Genomic DNA, 18,306 nt, shown 5'->3' with positions numbered 1-18,306 from the left:
CTGAATTGCTGGGTGGAGGGCTGTGGGGACCATGGTCTTGGGGAACATCTAGCTCAATTGGCATAACAGTTTATAAAGGCAATGTTCTACATTCTACCTTGGTGAGTAGTGTCTGGGGTCTTAAAAGCCTGTGAGCAGCCATCTAAGATACTCCACTAGTCTCATCCCTTTGGGAGCAAGGGAGTGTGAAGAGAACAGGATACAAGAGAAAGATTAGTCCAAAGGACTAATGGACCACAGCTACCAAGGTCTCCACCAGACTGAGTCCAGTACAGCTAGATGGTGCCTGGCTACCACCACTGAATGCTCTGACTGGGATCACAACAGAGGGTTCTGGACAGAGCTGCAGAAGGATGTAGAACAAAATTCTAACTCACAAAAAAGAAAAGACCAGATTTACTGGCCTAAAGGAGACTGGAGAAACCCCAAGAGTATGGCCCCCAGACACCCTTTTCGCTCAGTGGTGAAATCACTTCCGAGGTTCACTGTTCAGCTGGGGAGTGGACAGCCCCATAAAACCGTATGGGACTAATGAGGCACAGCAGTCCTGGGACAAGGACTAGAAGGCAGAAGGGGACAGGAAAGCTGGTGATAGGGAACCCACGGTTGAGTAAAGATAGTGTTGATGTGTTGTGAGATTGTTAACCATTGTCATAGGGCAACATGTGTACTAATTGTTTAATGAGAAACTATTTTGCTCTGTAAACCTTCATCTAAAGTGAGAAGAGCAGCACAATTGGAAGAGCATAGTCGATGTCACTGAACTGTGCGTGTAGAAATTTTTGAAATGATGTATCTTTGGCTATGTATATTTTCACCAAAAAAAAAGGTCGAGAAGGGAGAGGGTTGACATGTGGTGGGGTTGTTAACCAATGTCATAAAACAATATGTATACTACTGTTTCATGAGAAACTATTTGTTCTGTAAATCTTCACCTGAAGTACAATAAAAAATAAATACATAAATAAAAAAGAATTGTGGTGTTGTCAAAGAATATTGAATATATCTCAGACTGCCAGAAGAAGGAACAAACCTATCTCAGAAGAAATACAAGCAGAATGCTCCTTAGAACCGAGGATGCCAAGACTTCAGCTGACTTACTTTGGATACAACATCAGGAAAGACCAATCACTAGAAAAGGGCATCATGTTTAGCAAAGTAGAAGGTCAGCAAAAACAAGGGGAACCGTAAATGAGTTGGATTGACACAATTAGCCACAACAAGAGACTCAAACATATCAACAATCATGAAGATGGCACAGGACTGGGCAACGTTTCATCCTGTTACATATAAAGTCACTATGAGTTGGAGAGGACTCCACGGAAACAAACAACAACAAACTGCAAACAACTCAGATGACCATTAATAGTAGAATGGGGAGTATGTGCATACAATGGAATACCACACCGCAATGAAAAGGTATTATTATTACAAACAACAATATGGATAAATATCACAGACATATGTTGAGAGAAAGAAGTTAGACATAACAGAATACGTAAGAGAGAACGATTCCATTTATATGAAGCCCAAGTACAGGTAAAAGTAATCAATGGTGACAGAGGTCAGAGTAGTAGTTACCTTTCTTCGAGGATGAGGAGGGATATAGATTGTGTGAAGACAGAAGGGAGCCAGCTTAAGGACTGGACATATTCTATACCTTGATCTGAATCATGGTTACATGGTTGTATAGATAAGTTAGAATGTGGTAAGTTGCACATTTAAGATATGTAAATGTATAGAAATTATATGTAATTTTTTATACGGGGTTTCTACTGGTCAAATTTGCAACAATTTGAACTTCAAGAAGAATAATGATGGCAATAGATTATAAAGCACTAAATCAAAAGAATTATCTATGCATATACTGTGACAACAGGAGAAAATGAGGGAGGAGTTTCTTTATAATAAGGGAGAAGAGAAAGAAGTATCTTTATAATAGAGGAAAAGAGTATCTTTCAAATAGAGAAATCTGACAGATACCACCTTAACCACATGATCAAACTTAGTTAATTCAATAATGGGACAAACTGGCTTTACATGCCTCTGATGTAATGCAAAGAAAAGGACACAACGTCATCTATGTTGTTATACTTTTCACAAAAATGTATAATCTGAATCTATTAATGAGGAAACAATCAGGGAAATCCAGACTGTAGAGACTTCTACACAATAATAGCCCTTACTCTCCAAAAAGGTCAACATCATGAAAATGAAAAAAGAAAAAAAAAAAAAAGATACAGGTGCTAGTCAAGATTAAAGGAGACTGTCTTAGGCTGGGTTCCCTAGAGAAGCAAAACCAGTAAAGCATATAAATATACATAGAGACAGATTTATATCAAGGAAATGGCTCATGTGATTGTAAAGGCTGGAACATCCCAAGTGCATGGATCAGGATAGAGGCTTCTCTCGATTCACACAGCTGCAGGGGCTGGCGAACCCAAGATTGGCAGGTCAGAGAGAAGGGCTCCCAATCACAGGCTGTGAAGATCAAGGAATCCTAAGATAGGCAGGTAAGCTGATAGCTCAAGCCTCAAGAACTGGAGGTCAGATGAACAGGAGGCAGCCGCAGTATCCAGAGCAAGCAAAAAGCCAGAATGTCTGCTTGTATTTGGATGCAGGCCACACCCCCAAGGAAACTCCCTTTCAACCGACTGGCTACTCACAGCAGATTCTATCATGGCAGTGATCATGTATAAACACTGAGAATCATGGCCCAGCCAAGGTGACACACAACCATCACAGAGACTAAAGAGAGATGAAGTGCAAGGTGTGACTTAATTGGATTCTGGATCCAAAACAAAAGTATAAAGGACATTATTAGAAAAACAGTGAAAATTTGAATATGGACTGTATTCAGATATTATTATTTTATCAATTATCAGTGTTAAATTTCTTAAGTGTGATACTACTATTGTGATTATGCAGGAGAATATTCTTGCTTTTAGACAATATATGCTGAACCATTGAAGAGTGATATGCTATCATGTCTGCAACTTGCTTTCAAATGGCTCAGAAAAATGTATGTGAGTGTGTGTATGAGAGAAAGAAGACAAATGTGGCAAAAAATTAAAACTGGAGAATTAAGGTGAATCTAGAACTATTCTACAGATTTTAAAATTTTCAAAATAAAATTTTGAAGGAAAAAAATATACAAACATGCACTTCTCTTGTACTGCCTTTTTAGTACAATATTTACAGTGGAACTAGATATAGCCCAAATGAAGATACAGATTTGCTAGCTCCACCTTCATGTCTGAGATCAATTGCCTGACTTAGGAACAGGCCTGCCATGGCCAGAGAGAGTCTTTGCTGGACCAGTAGAAAACATAGTGTCTTGGTCATTCAGTGCTGCTATAACAGAAATACCACAAGTGGATGGTTTTAAGGAAGTTTATTTCCTCACAGTCAAAGTAGGCTAAAAGTCCAAATTCAGGCTGTCAGCTCCAGGGGAAGGCCTTCTCTCTCTCAGCCTTCTCATCAGTGTTCCCCCAGACTAGGAGCTTCTCCGCACAGGGACCCCAGTCCAAAGGACACGCTCTGCTCCTGCTTTCTTGGTGGTATGAAGTCCCCCTGTCTCACTGCTCACTTCTGTCTTTTATATCTCAAGAGATTGCCTCAGGACACAATCCAGTCTTGTAGATCAGGTCCTGCCTTACTAACACAACTGCCACCCATCCTCCCTCATTAACATCATAGAGGCAGGTTTACAACATACAGGAAAATCACACAGTACCAGGAATCATGGCCCAGCCAAACTGATACACACATTTTTTGGGGGACATAATTCAAACCATGACATTCCACCGTTTGGCCCCCAAAAAATTACATCCTTGCAACATGGAAAACATATTCACCCCATCATATCATAGCAAAAGTCTTTATCTTTCTGTTATAGAAAATGTCTTGCATAAAATAAAAAGCTATGAGACATGCAAAGTAGCCGGAAAATATGACTCAATCAAAAGGAAAAGAACCCCCAGTGGTGCAAGAGTTAAGCACTCGACTACTAACCAAAGGTCAGTAATTCAAACCCACCAAGCAGCACTGCAGGAGAAGACCTGGCAATCTGCTTCTGTGAAGATTATAGCCAAGAAAACCCTATGGGGCAGTTCTACTCCGTCACATGGGGTCTCTATGAGTCAGGATTGACTCAACAGCATCCAACAACAAAAACAATCAAAAGGAAAAATAATCAATAGAATTAGATTCACAGGTAACTTAGATATTAGAATTAGCAGGCAAAGACTTTAAGATAATAATAATTAAGCTAAAGAACTTATGGAAAAATATGGACATAATGGATAAAATTTCAACAGAGAAATGAAACTCTAGGAGAAAAACAAAATGAAATTCTAGGATTGAAAAACATAATATGTGAAATAAAAATTCACTAGGTGGGCTTAACAGTAGACTGAGTACATCATTGAACACAAGAAGAGAAAATACCAAACTGAGGCACAGAAAGAAAAAAAATCTTTTGAAGAAAAAATTAAAAAGGAACAGAATGTCAAAGACCTGTGGGACAACATCAAAAAATCAAACATACATGTAATTAGAATCTCCAAAGGAAAGATGAGAGAGAATTGTAAAGATAAAATATTTGAAGAGATAGTAGCTAAAAATTTTCCAAAACTAATTAAAGAAAAAAATCACCCTATGGAATCTATTGAATAAAGATGCACAGCAAACCCAAACAGGATAATATAAAGAAAACCACATGTAGGTACATCACAACTAAGCCAATAAAAATTAAATATAAAAAGAAAATCTTAAAACACCAGAGAAAAGACATGTTATATTCAGGGAAACAGCAATAACAGTGATGGCTGACATCATCAAACAATGGAAGCCAGAAGACAACAGAATGACATCTTCAAAATGCTGAAAGAGAAAACTATCAACCTAGAATTCTTACCTAGCAAAAATATACTTCAAAAAATGAAGGCAAAGCAACAACAATTTTCGACGGACAAAAGATAATGTGTTGTCAGCAGATCTTCACTACGATGCTAAATAAAGTTCTTAAGACTAAAGAGAAATTATACAGATGGAGACTCACACCTGCAGGAAGAAATGAATAGCACCAGTGAAACCCAAACCAAAACTTCCAGTTGTTAAAGGGTGACCAGGAGTTAATCAGGCACAGGTTAGGAAACAGAGGGCAAAATGTGCAAAGTATAAGAAACAGCATGTGCAAAGGCCCTGAGGAAAGTAAAGAACGGTGCTTTCTAGGAACCGGAAGCAGAAATGCCAGTTGGCTGGAGCAAAGAAAGCAGCCTGGAGAGTGGTGTCTGACACCATTAAAAATCCAGCAGGGGCCAAGTCATGAAGGACATTGCAGACTAGTTTTCTACTACCTGGTAGGCTAATTTTCAAATCTACACCAGCAGATTCATTCCTACCTAAGACTTGGCACATTCTCTCTTTTGGGTACTCAAAGCAGCACCAACCTTTGAGTTTCCTGGAGGCTTCAGAGTTAATGTAAGTTTAATGTAAGTTCACAAATCAATAGGCATGCCATTCAATATAAATAATACACCTTGCACATATTTATTATTTTCTAAATTAATGTACAAAATGTAATCATGCCACTCTTCTGCTTATAACCCTCTACTGACCTTTCTTCTGCACTAATTAAACTTTACAATGACCTACAAGGACTACAGAATCTGTTCCTTCCCCTAAAGCTACACGTAATAACATAAGTACAATTATCTACTTAACTCTATTCCAATACAACAGCAATTCTAATTCTAATCACATTTAGTTTATCTTTTGTTAAGAAGATGATGTCTAAGCATGTTTAAATATACCAAGTAACTGAACGGTACACAAAAAATCCATCAGCTTGCTAGGGTTGTTAATTCCTGATCTTACCACTTTCTTTTAATTTTGATATTCATGTAGCATGATATCATTCCTTACAAAGTCTTTTTAATCTTTAATAATGGAATTGAGACTATTTAGTTGATTTTTCAGTTGGAGCCCTGGTGCCGCAGGGGTTAAGCACTCGGCTGCTAACTGAAAGGTCAGCAGTTTGAACTCACCAGCTGCTCCATGGGAGAAAGATGTAGCAGTCTGCTTCCGTAAAGATTACATCCTTGGAAACCCTATAGGGCAGTTCTACTCTGTCCTATAGGGTCATCATGAGTTAGAATTGACTCGACCTCAAAGGGTTTGGTTTGGGGTACACACAGAAAGCAGCCCTGGTGGAGCAGTGATTAAGCACTCAGCTACTTAACCAATCTCTAACCTTAAAGATTATAGCCTACAATACCCTATAGGGTGGTTCTACTCCGTAACATGGGGTCATTATGAGTTGAAATCAGCTCCACAGCACCTAACAACAACAACAGTATACGCTGAGGGCGCCACAAAAGACCTTTCTGTTTAACAGACAACAGTCTTTATACTGTAACTTGCCTTCATATTTTTCAATGTTCCCTCTTCCTCCAACACCTCACAGTTAACAGTTAACACAGCTATTTACCATTTCTTAGGTCATCCTCTCAGAATCTGTGCTTCAAAATGTTTTATGGTCCACACTATCACAATGCACAGCATCCACAGTCATGAAAAGCCAAATAATTCTTTTTTTTCTTTCTGATCAGAAATCAAACCACACCAATTAACTGATGTCATGCTGCAATCATCTGTCGTGTGCTCTAAATCTATAAGGCCACTCCAGCTTTAAATTCCGAAGTTCTAAATACCAAGTATATACTAGCTCAATATCCATTAGTAACCCATTGATTAAAACCTTGACTCTGCAGTGAAGTTTTGGTACGACTGCTCTTACAGCTTTGTGACATGTGCATATTCAAATACTGCAGACAACGTATAAACACATAAAAGGATTAAGTTATGTCACACAAAGCAAACTGACCTTTCTTTATTTTCCCCTTCATATAAAATTCACCATGAAAGAAATCTGGACAGAGATATATTACCAGAAGTTCATTTACAACTATGATTAATTTAGTGGAACGAATTCATTGACACCTTAAAGATTTTAATCTGAACTAATTAGTAATAATAATACAAGCTAACACTTACATAGCAGTTGCTAGTACCAAACACTGTTCCAGCCATTTTTGCACATATATACTTACTTAATCTCTGCAATAATCCTGAAATGAGTAACGTTATCATGACCATTTACAAAGGCGAAACTGCAGCTTGGAGAGATGAAATGACCTGCCCAAGCCACACAGGCACCAAGTGGCAGAGCCAGGGTTTGAATCAGATTGATGTCCTGGGTGGCACAAACAGTTTGCTCTAGTCTACTAACCTAAAGGTTGGCAGTTCAAATCCACCCAGCAATATCACAGAAGAGGAGGCCTGACAATGTGCTTCCATTAAGATTACTGCCAACAAATTCCTATGGAGCAGTTCTACTCTGTTAACAGATGAGGTCACCAGGAATTAGAATCAACTCAATGGAAACAGGATTTTTTTTTTTTAAAGATTGGCAGGAGAGTCTATGCTCTTTACAATGGTGTTCTTTTTAGAAGGTCTTTGGATACCTGAAAATTTGTAGACATGATAAAATATTCTATCAAGGATATTTAAAAGTATAGCAAAATTTAATATAAATACATTAAAATAGAAACATACTGAGTAGCTCCTACAATAAAAAGTTTTCCCCATGCAAGGAAGTTAACTGTATTTATGGCTTGCTTATTTCTATTATATCTGAAATGTTAGCTGTTATAGTTTTAAAGTTATATAAAGAATTGGCACAGATCCGTTATTTCTTCAAATCACTAAGAGTTAGATCCTGTAAAAGATTAAATGGCCATGAATATTTATCTTAAAATAAATGCTAGTGTTTCAAACTTAAAATAAGTTCAAACATTTAAAAAGTGCTATTAGAGATTAAATTTAAAGAAATCTGTATTTCTCTACGTAAAATCTCTTAAAATTTTTGAAACTTTTTTGACTATCTAAACAAGAAGCCTATATTTCTAGAAGCAAAATCCCCTAAATATTTTGAAAATATTTTTTGACTACCTACCTCTCCATGATTGAAAAAGAAGCATAACACTGTAACCAGGCCTCCTAATCGGCTGCCACTGGAAGAGAGGGTAAGAAAATGGAATTCAATAACAGAGATTCAGGTCAATGCTAATAAAAACCTTGAAATAACATGATAACCTTCCAGTACTACAAAGGTTTTAGCCACACTAGAACTCTACTATGCTTGTTACAAAACAGTTCATTTTCCCCAAAGTATCTTAGTCAAAATAAGTTTCTTTAAAAAAAATCATTTTCCATCTTCAAAATGTGCAGGCTCGGAGAAGCATACAAACTAACACCAACTAAAAAATCCTTAATCATCATTTTACTGTGCATCATGCAGTCTGTTTTATCTTTATTTTTTCTTTTTCTTTTTTAAGTACTATACTTTTATTTGTGTCCTTCAGAATTTCTCAAACTATTTTCCTTGGGACACAATGATACACATTCAGCAAAAGGGTGGGGAGGAAATGGGGAAAAGGGTTCTACGGTCATAAAGTTGGAATCCAACTCTGTATTATCACCTGCACTTATGTCTTAGTTAACTAGTGCTGCTATAACAGAAATACCACAAGTGGATGGCTTTAACAAACAGAAATTTACTCTCTCACAGTCTAGAAGGCTAGAAGTCCAAATTCAGAGTGCTAGCTCCAGGGGAAGACTTTCTCTCTCTGTTGGCTCTGGGGGAAAGCCCTTGTCATCAATCTTTCCCTGGACTAGGAGCAGGGACCCCGGGTCCAGAGCACGCACTCTGCTCCCAGTACTAGTTTCTTGGTGGTGTTAAGTTTCCATCTCTCTGCTCACTTCTGTCTTTTATATCCCAAAAAAGATTGGTTTAAGACACAACCTAATCTTACAGATTGAGTCCTGCCTCATTAACATAACTGCCTCTAATCCAGCCTCATTAACATCACAGAGGTAGGATTTACAACACAGGAAAATCACATCAGATGACAAAATCACACAATATTAGGAATCATGGACTAGCCAAGTTGGCACATTTTTGGGGGACACAATTCAGTCCGTCACAGCTTGGATGTTCACAAAGCACATTAGCACATTAAAGATTTAATTCAGTATTTCCCGAGCCCCATCTCCAACCTACAAACTTTGTTTGGGAATACCAGTTTACAGATTAAATTTTATCTTTCTTTTTTTCGTTTTCAAAAAACTGTGAAATAGAACACAAATATCGAAGTATGGCACTGAGGCTTATAACTCTAGCTACGAAATCACAATGGTAGAGTGTGACTAACAATTTGAAAAGGTCCCTAAACCCAAACCTGTTGCTGTCGTGTCAATTCTGACTCATAATGATCCTACAGAACGGAGCAGAACTGCCTCCGTAGGGTTTCCAAGGCTGTAAATCTTTACGGAAGCAGACTGTCACATCTTTCTCCCATGGAGAGACTGGCGGGTTTGAACCACTGACCTTTCGGTTAGTAGTCAAAGGGTTTAACCACTGCACTACTAGGGCTCTTGAAAAGGTCCCTAGGTGGCACAAACGGTTTGCACTTGCCTGCTAATCTGAAGGTTGGTGGTTCAACATCAACCAGTGTTACCACAGAAAGAAAGGCCAGATGATCTGCTTCCATTAAGATTAGTCAAGAAAACCCTATAAAGCAGTTCTACTCTGTAACACGTGGAATCCACATAAGTCAGAACCAATTCAATGGCAACAACAACAACTGAAACTTCATCTGCTTTGACAGGAATGAAGTGTGTGCCCTACTCACCCCAAAGCCTGGCCAGAAAGGTCTGGATAGGGAAATAAGACTGTTTTTAGGTTTGTTTCATCACTTGTTCCATCTTTACTCTTGAAGCTTTCTTACTCTTTAGCCCATGTTGCTTTCTCATTATTTTATCCAAATAGCTTCCCTCCGGTATCCATCAAACAAATATTTGTATAACACACAGAGGTCAGAGAGGTAACAAAGAACCAGATGGCGTAGATATTATTGGCCATTATATTTACTCTAGGGGATGTAAGAATGAGAAAAAACAAGGAGATACAGGAGGTAGCAGGAATAATCTACGGGATGCGCTCGCTCCTCCTTTCCCCCCACCCAAGGCAACAGGAAGGGTTGGGATCTCCAGCAAAGGTGGCCAGTCAGCCTTAGCAAAAGAGCAGGACGAAGTTGGCATGTTCAGTGGCAAGTAGTTTATGGAGTTTGTGTTTTCTCTGCTCAGTAGGAGGCACAGCCACTTGATGCTAGATAGGAAACGTGGCACCTAAAAGGTTTGCAGACAGGAGGACATCTTTTATTTAAAGAGAGATGTAACTCACTAGGGGAAAACAGAAGGTTAGTGAGCTGTATTTAAGAGATCAACTGAGGCTGGAGGCCACAAATTTACAGCGGCACTAACTACAGGAAAGGAGATCCGGTGGCGCACTGGTTAAGCACTCAGCTGTTAACCGAAAGGTCGGTGGTTCAAACCCACCAGCCTCTCCATGGGAGAAAGATGTGGCAGTCTGCTTCCATAAAGATTACAGCCTACAAAACCCTACAAGGCAGTTCTACTCTGTCCTATAGGGTCACTATGAGTTGGAGCCGACTTGATGGCAACCGGTTTGGTTTTTGGTTTTTAACTGTAGGATAGGAGTCCCTGGGTGGTGCAAACGGTTAATATGCTCAGCTGCTAACCAAAAGGTAGGAGGTTCATGTCCACCCAGAGGTGCTTCAGAAGAAAGGGCTGGCGAGCTACTTCCCAAAAATCAGCCATTGAAAACCCTATAGAGCACAGTTCTACTCTGACACACATGGGGTCACCATGAGTTGGAACTGACTCCACAGCAATTGGTTTTTGGAACTATAGAACTGTATGGTTGGTTCTTCACCACCAGTTAACAACCAGGACTGGCACAAATGAAGTATAATGAGTCAAAGAAAACTGAGGATACTGGCCAGAAATTGGTTGTGGTGATGTATCACAGAAATAAGAGGGACAGATAAAGGAGCTAGAAAGTAGTGGAGGCCCGTGAGGTGGAGGGGCTGGGGCTGGTTCATGTGGCTAATTTGAGAGAAGTCTGAATGTGCACAGGGGTCCCTCCTCAGGGGCACGACATCTTCCTTGAAAACATATGCAAACAGGTACACTTCAGGCTTCATCGCAAGGGATCACACAATTATTAAGAGAGAGTTAAGATTTCTTATATTTTTAAAAAAGACTGTTCAATATTTTAAACTTTTTCTAAAATAAATAAAATTTGCTTATCTACTGACAATACTCTGAGTTACATTCACTGTGAAATGATGTGACTTTCAATAAATTGAAAAGATTGTCCCCAACATCTATCTCCCCCGTCATAGAGAGTAGGACAGAGATCATTTCTAAAGAGAAAATGTGCAGTCATCAGAACATTTAACATTGTTTTATTTTTTTTCCCCCATTATAGCTGATCAGTTGATATTTCAGCATTTCCTAGGGGTTTAAAAATAAAGTCTCTTCTGCAATATTACCACCAACTGTCAAAAAAAATGAAAGTTCCTCTTTTGTAAATTTTACAACATTCTAAGCTTGCTAATCATCTACCACATTTACTCATACATCTCATCTACCTTTTGAGCCTTCATTTCCTTAGATATAAAATACAAGGGTAAGAATTCAGAAGATCTTAAAAATTCCAGTTTTGAAGTTTAATAATTCTATAACTCTCTTCTTTCCTACATCCCTTAAGTTATATAGATTTAACCATCAAATGTTGGTAGTCTTCATTGATCATTGAGATTTTTACATCTGTTTACAAGAGAATGATGATACATGCCAAGTTTAACATTATAAGGGGGGGAAGTAATCATAGTTCATTCAAAACTATATTAAATAACTTTCCCTTTAACAACATCTACCATTCCTGAAATACATTGTTTAGACAGAGTTTTCCTATTGTTGTATAAACGCTTAAGAAAGAGAAATGAGAGAATGATTTGGCAATAATTGAAATAAGAGAATTCCCAGGTTTGGAATTTAATGCTTCAGTCCCTTGTCAGCCAGACAAAGAAACAGCAAGCAGGCCTGGAGAACCTTCCCCTGTCCACAGGGGTGAGGATTCACTGAAGCACGAAGGAAACATGGACAATGAGAAAATCAAGAAAGGTGAGAGAAGTTTTCAGTTCGGTCCTCTCCAGGACTTGACAAGCAACTAATTAATGCCTTTAATTTAACTTTTTGTCTGCCAGGGCCAAGAAACAGGACAGTCACCAGATTGTGAACTTCCCGGTTCATCTTTGTAGCTGCCATGGTGCCTGATACTGTGTTTGACCATGGCAGAGAACCAGCAGATATTTGAGAAACAAATGAATCAAAATTATATAGGCATTCATTTACTTGGAACCTTGCAGTCAAACACGTCACACCTCATATTTCTGTCACCCTTGGTCACTGGTCAAGACGTGGGTTCCACAGTGGCACCTCTGCTCTGATCCAGCCACCACTTGGCTTGAGTTTTCCACTGTGCCCTCGGGAACCTTCATCCATGATAACCTGCTACCCACCTCTGTACTGGACCCTTCATTAAACCCTGCTCCTCAAAGCCCATTCTCTCTTTTTCCCTCCTCACAGCTGTTATCTCCCAGCACTCCAGCCCGTGCGTAATTCACACCTGTTCCGCCTCCTCGAAGGTACTTCAAGCTTCTTGACTCTGCTGAGCACCACTGGAGAAAATTACACCAACATACAAACCAGTGCTGCCATAAAATTAAACAACAAAAATACCTGCCAATCACAAAGCCTTCGAATTCTGCCTCCTAAATACTTTGGAATCTGCCCACCCCTCTGGATCCCACTATACTAGCGCAGGCCACCATCCTCTTCTACCTGGATGACGGTATCGATCTCCTAAATGCACCCACTCCCCGTTTCCAGGCTTGCCCCCTCTATAAGCCATTCTCCACAATGCAGCTCGTGTAATTTTTAAAATAAATAAATCCAATGATGTTAACCAGCCTACACACAAAATCCTTCGTTGGCATCTCATTACTCTTAGGATCAAATCCAAACACCTAAACGTGTCTAAATGCTCCTGTGTATACTCCAGACTCCTCTTTCACTACTCTTCTGCCAAGCCCAAGCTCAGCGCTCCAGCTGCACCAACCTCCTCCCAGTTTCTCAAAGTAAAAGAGCACATCAACTGTGCAAGAGAGCCTGGTGGGGGCACAACTGGTGGCAGAGCTGAGGCAATGGTATAGGAGGTATTAGGAGATGCACTAGGCTGATGGCAAGTACACAGAGAGAAGTGGAAGGATGCCAGAGATCCTGTGAAGAAAGAAAATCAATGGGATTTTGTGACCCATTGGCTTTCAGCGGTAAGGAAAGAGGAAAGTCACGGATATCTCCTAAGCAACAAACAAGGTGGATGAAAGTGTCATTCACTAAGAGTGAAGACATGAAAAGGGGCAGTTTTTGGAGAGACAGTGCCAATATACTCAATCAATAACTTTCATTGGTTTATTCACACTGAAGAAAAATGCTTATCTTTTAAATATTCATATACAACTGTTAGACCAAATGGGCTTCATTAAAGACGTGCTAGTAGGCTAAGTTAATAGAATATTCAAAGAAGTATATAGCTGGAAAAGTTTACAGCTGCTGTAATCCACAGCCTATTTAAGCCATACTTTTAGCCAAAAATTCATCGTGTATAAACAGCAAATGCTTGACTTTTTTAAAAAATACAGAGCAAGAAAATATCAGGTAAAACAACGGAAGCAAAATCGGCATAAGAAATTCACATTTTCCTTAAAACAGGTGTGGGGGGTACAGGAGGGTAAAGAACTGGTATACAAAGCTATTCTATTCTGCCACAGAGACTAAGGAGAATACTTGGAGCTACTTCACAGGTTGGATCACAAGAGAGATAGGAAAATTGGTTATATTAACTATGAATACTAACATTATGGAGAGGAGGACATTAAACAAAATTAAAAGGGGGCTTTGACATACTATCTTCTAGGCCTTCAGGGCTTCTGTAACATATCTAGAAATACAGTAGCTTAAAAAAATTCTCTCTGGTATCAAAGAAGCCATTCTGATCCTCCAATGATTAAAAAAACAATAGAGAACAGAAAATCAGAAAAAGAATATATTGTCCTGTCTGACTGGTTGGTTCATTATGTGGAAGAGGAGGTATCTTCAGTCCTCTGTCTATAAAAGGATGGTCAGGTTTTTCTCACAAAAGCTGAGAAGCAACAAAGAACTGTCTAGAGACAGAGAAGACTGAGGATTTGAAAGAGACAGGAAAGATCAAAGACAGATCAGAGTGACCACAAGGATACTGAGCAGCAAACTCTGGATGTAGAGAAGATCATTAAAAAGTTCTGCATTTGGAAGAAGAAGGGACATCAAAAAGCTACCTCAGAGCAATAGAAAGGGTGAAGAACAGGGGCAGGGAATACTAGACCTTGACTCAGTGAGTGTCCACTCAGCCTTCAGATACATAAGCATCACATGAGTAGGGGGAGGAGTGGTGGTGGAAATGTCACTGGTCCTGGGTGTCACTCTGTACTGAGGTGGTTAGAATTGGATGTGCCTTCTCAACTCTCTCTTGTCCTGTCTGCTGGCTGTCTGCTGGCTGCATGCAAAGCTGCTGAGACCGCTAAATGATACAGCTACAAGATGGTAGGAGCCTGGATCTCACCCAGAAGGCTAGCTTACAACCTGATCATTCCATAATAAAATACCCTGGAAAGTCCCATCCACCTTACAACCTTGTATCCAGCTTCATTAAGTCACCTCACTCTTAAATACAATGACCAGCTAAGGATCCAGCTAAGGATGATCAGGTTTTGAGAAAGCTTTCAGTGTGAAAACCAGAAACTAATATAAATCCAAACAGAAAAATGAAAAATAGGGGGACCTAGAGGTAACAGAGATAATGCAAGAGGCAGAAGAAAATGTCAAACTCAGAATTCTTCAGGAGGGTTGGAACTTAATAATCGGTATACAGAAATTAAGGAAAAGAAAATATTAGGCAATTATTAATTATAGGAAAGTAATATTTACTACGTGTTTCCATGTTAGAATTGCTGAGGTTTCAAAACGTTTGAAAGTGGTTTCCTCTAGACAAAGGAATGGGGTAGGGAAGTGGAAATAACCAGTGCAATGGGCTGCTACTTCTTTATCACAAAAAAGTCAGATATTGCCAAAATATACGTATGTACACACAAAGTAATAAAAATTAATTTAAAAAAACAAAATAATAAATTTAGAACATACTCAGTTCAAGAGCACATTAGTAGGAAAGAAAGTTATTCAATAAACTTAATTGGGAATCTGCCTGATACTTGTGGGACAAAGAGCTCTGAGGGGGAAAAAAAATCATAAAAATGCCCCAGATAACATTAAAACAGATGTTCTTACTTACAAAAAGTAAAATAAAATTATATAAATTTGGCTTGAAAACCAACAAGGGAAACTTTTAGAAAAACAGACTGAAATAATCACAAACTGTCAAACCATTTAAAACTACGGAGTTCTAGGCACAATTCTGTATTGAGGCTGATGCACGGGGGAGATGTCCAATCACTGGAATAGACGGTCAAAGAAACAAAATGCCACACATATTATGTTACCTTTCATTCCAACTAGTAAAGTGTCAACAAAATGACTCTAAGAAAAATTAACTGATGAGGAGCCCATTGGAATGATTGCAAAATCACATGCATGAGAACTAAAAACAGGGAAAAACAGGGTCCTGATAAATAAGTAAAATTGTCATAGTTAGGTGCTGTCAAGTCGGTTCCAACTCAAAGCCACCCTACATACAAGGGAAGGAAACACTGCCGGGTCCTGCGTCATCCTCATGATCGTTGTTATGCTTGAGCCTATTGTTGTACCCACTGTGTCAATCCATCTTGTTGAGGGTCTTCCTCTTTTCGTCGACCCTTTACTTTACCAAGCATGATGTCCTTCGCCAGGGACTCATTCCTCCTGATAACATGGCCAAAGTACTTAAGACAAAGTCTTGCCATCCTTGCGTCTAAAGAACATTCTGGCTGTACTTCTTCCAAGACAGATTTGTTTTTGGGCAGTCCATGGTATAGTCAATATTCTTCGCCAACACCACTGTTCAAAGCCATCAATTCTTCTTCAATCTTCCTTATTCACTGCCCAGCTTTCGCATGCATAGGAGGCAACTGAAAACACCCTGGCTTGAGTCAGGCACACCTTAGTCCTCAAGGTGACATCTTTGCTTTTTTGAGACTATAAAGAGATCTTTTGCAGCAGATTTGCCCAATGCAGTATGTTGTTTGATTTCTTGACTGCTGTTTCCATGGGCATTGACTGTGGATCCAAGTAAAATGAAATCCTTGACAACGTCAATGTATTCTCCACTTCTCATGATGTTACTTATTGGTCCAGTTGAGAGGATTTTTGTTTTCTTTATGAAGTATAATCGATACTGAAGGCTGTAGTCTTTGATCTTCATCAGTAAGTGCTTCAAGTCCTCCTTGCTTTCAGCAAGGTTGTAATATTAAAAGTAATATTAGAAAGAGTAAACGCCTACATATCAAAAGTAAAATAAACAGTGCATTTCAGCTGCTCCATGAGAGAAAAAACCTGGCAATCTGCTCCCATAAAGATTTCAGCCTAGGAAATCCTTGGGGGCAGTTGTACTCTGTCTTACAAGGTTACTATGAGTCAGAATCGACTCGACGGCACACAACAACAAAACAACAGCGTAAGAACAACAAAATCCTGGCAACCTCAGAACCCTTATGAACTACTCCAGAAAAGAGAATGGAAAATCTAGATCCTTCTAAGTGCCATTTTTCTTTGAAACATTTCAGATGAAACTTTTTATGACACATAACTACTACTCTCTTTGGAAATGAAATAAACTTTTCTTCATTATTCAAGTTCTTTAAATACAAATTAACGGAAGCTGAAGATAATTACTATTGGGAAGAAGATGTAAAATATTTTCATAAAGACAGATACGGAGTATGATGACTGAGAGCACAAACTCTGGAGCCCTTGTCTGGGTTCAGATCTCAACTCTGCAATTGACTAGCTAGGACCTGGGGAAAAACTTAACTTTCTTGTGCCTCAGTGTCCTCATCTACAAAATGGCTTACCTACCTTAAAGGACTATCATGAGAACTAAATGAGTTTATGACCTTAGACTCAAAGCTGGCACAGAGTAAGCATTATATATGTACTTCTTCAATATGTAAACATATGTAAAAAACATGTAAAGACTGGCATCTGAGGGAAAGCTTCAGAATGAGTCTACCGAAAAGATATTTCCTATATGGGCAAATGCCAATAAAGCTTATGACAGCTGTTGGTGTTGTTGCTGTTGTAAGCTGCCATCAAGTTGGCCCCAATTCATAGCTACCTCATGCACAAAAGAACAAAAGACTGCCAGTCCTGGGCCATACCCACGCTGCAGATCTGACTATTGTGATCCGTAAGGTTTTCACTGGCTGATTTTCAGAAGCAGATTGCCAAGCCGATCTTCCGAGTCTGTTTTACTCTGGAAGCTCTGCTGAAACCTGCTCAGGGTATACCAGCTAAAGATATTTTGCTTCACTTTTGCATCTGAGAGGGGAAGGTAGGAGATGAACATACTCCTAGTCAGATGGGAAGGAATCAAGGAAGAGAGACTGAAAAACAGTGACACAAAAAGAACAACTGGCAGCCGTAGGGATAAACCTGTTGCACCAACAACGGAACAGGCCTTAAAACAAAAACACTTCTGCCAACAGGGCATTCCTTCTTTTACGACTAATTCAGTTGTAAAATGATTTTCCATTAATATGGATGTTTACCCTCACAAGGCAAGGTTGGTTCTGACTTCCTTTCAATTCCAAAGCCCGGCTATGCCGAATGACTAAACTAACTGGGAACAAATGGAATAGGAGGTAGGGAAGAAGACAGGTGATAAAGAAGGACAAGCCTCCTTCAATATTACCAGTTAAACCAGTTGCCACAGAGTCAACTCTGACTCATGGCTACTCCATGTGTGTCAGAGTAGAACCGTGCTCCATAGGGTTTTCAAGGGCTGATTTTTTGGAAGTGGATCATCAGCCTGACTTCCTAGGCACCTCTATCTAGATGGACTCAAACCTCCAATCTTTCTGTTAGCCACCGAGTGTGTTAACCACTGCACCACCCAGGGGCTCCCTTTCAAAACCAAGGTCTTTCAAATTCTCAGTTTCCATTTCCAGAGGCCCAAATACTTTGTTTCCTGTCCTTTGATTCCATGAGTCTTCTGATTGTAGTATTACACTCTTCTATTTAAGCTAGTCAGAGTATTTCTGTTATGTCATATCTTCCCTCACA

General features: G+C 39.3%; 1 protein-coding gene across 4 annotated transcripts in view; it reads right to left on the bottom strand.

The window, feature by feature from the left end:
- DPY19L1 (dpy-19 like C-mannosyltransferase 1) overlaps positions 1 to 18,306 on the bottom strand; it is a 124,068-nt gene that overhangs the window by 73,078 nt on the left and 32,684 nt on the right. For all 4 annotated transcript variants that reach the window (XM_012558109.2, XM_023739584.1, XM_023739583.1 and 1 more), the window contains one exon: positions 8,021 to 8,078. In XM_012558109.2, the coding sequence (XP_012413563.2) occupies positions 8,021 to 8,078 (58 nt within the window). The remainder of the gene's footprint in view (positions 1 to 8,020; positions 8,079 to 18,306) is intronic.

The sequence above is a fragment of the Trichechus manatus genome, unplaced genomic scaffold, assembly GCF_000243295.1.
Source record: "Trichechus manatus latirostris isolate Lorelei unplaced genomic scaffold, TriManLat1.0 scaffold00137, whole genome shotgun sequence".
In the NCBI taxonomy this organism is placed as follows: domain Eukaryota; kingdom Metazoa; phylum Chordata; class Mammalia; order Sirenia; family Trichechidae; genus Trichechus; species Trichechus manatus.
Note: the sequence above shows the minus strand (reverse complement) of the source record. Positions and strands in the feature narration are given on the sequence as shown.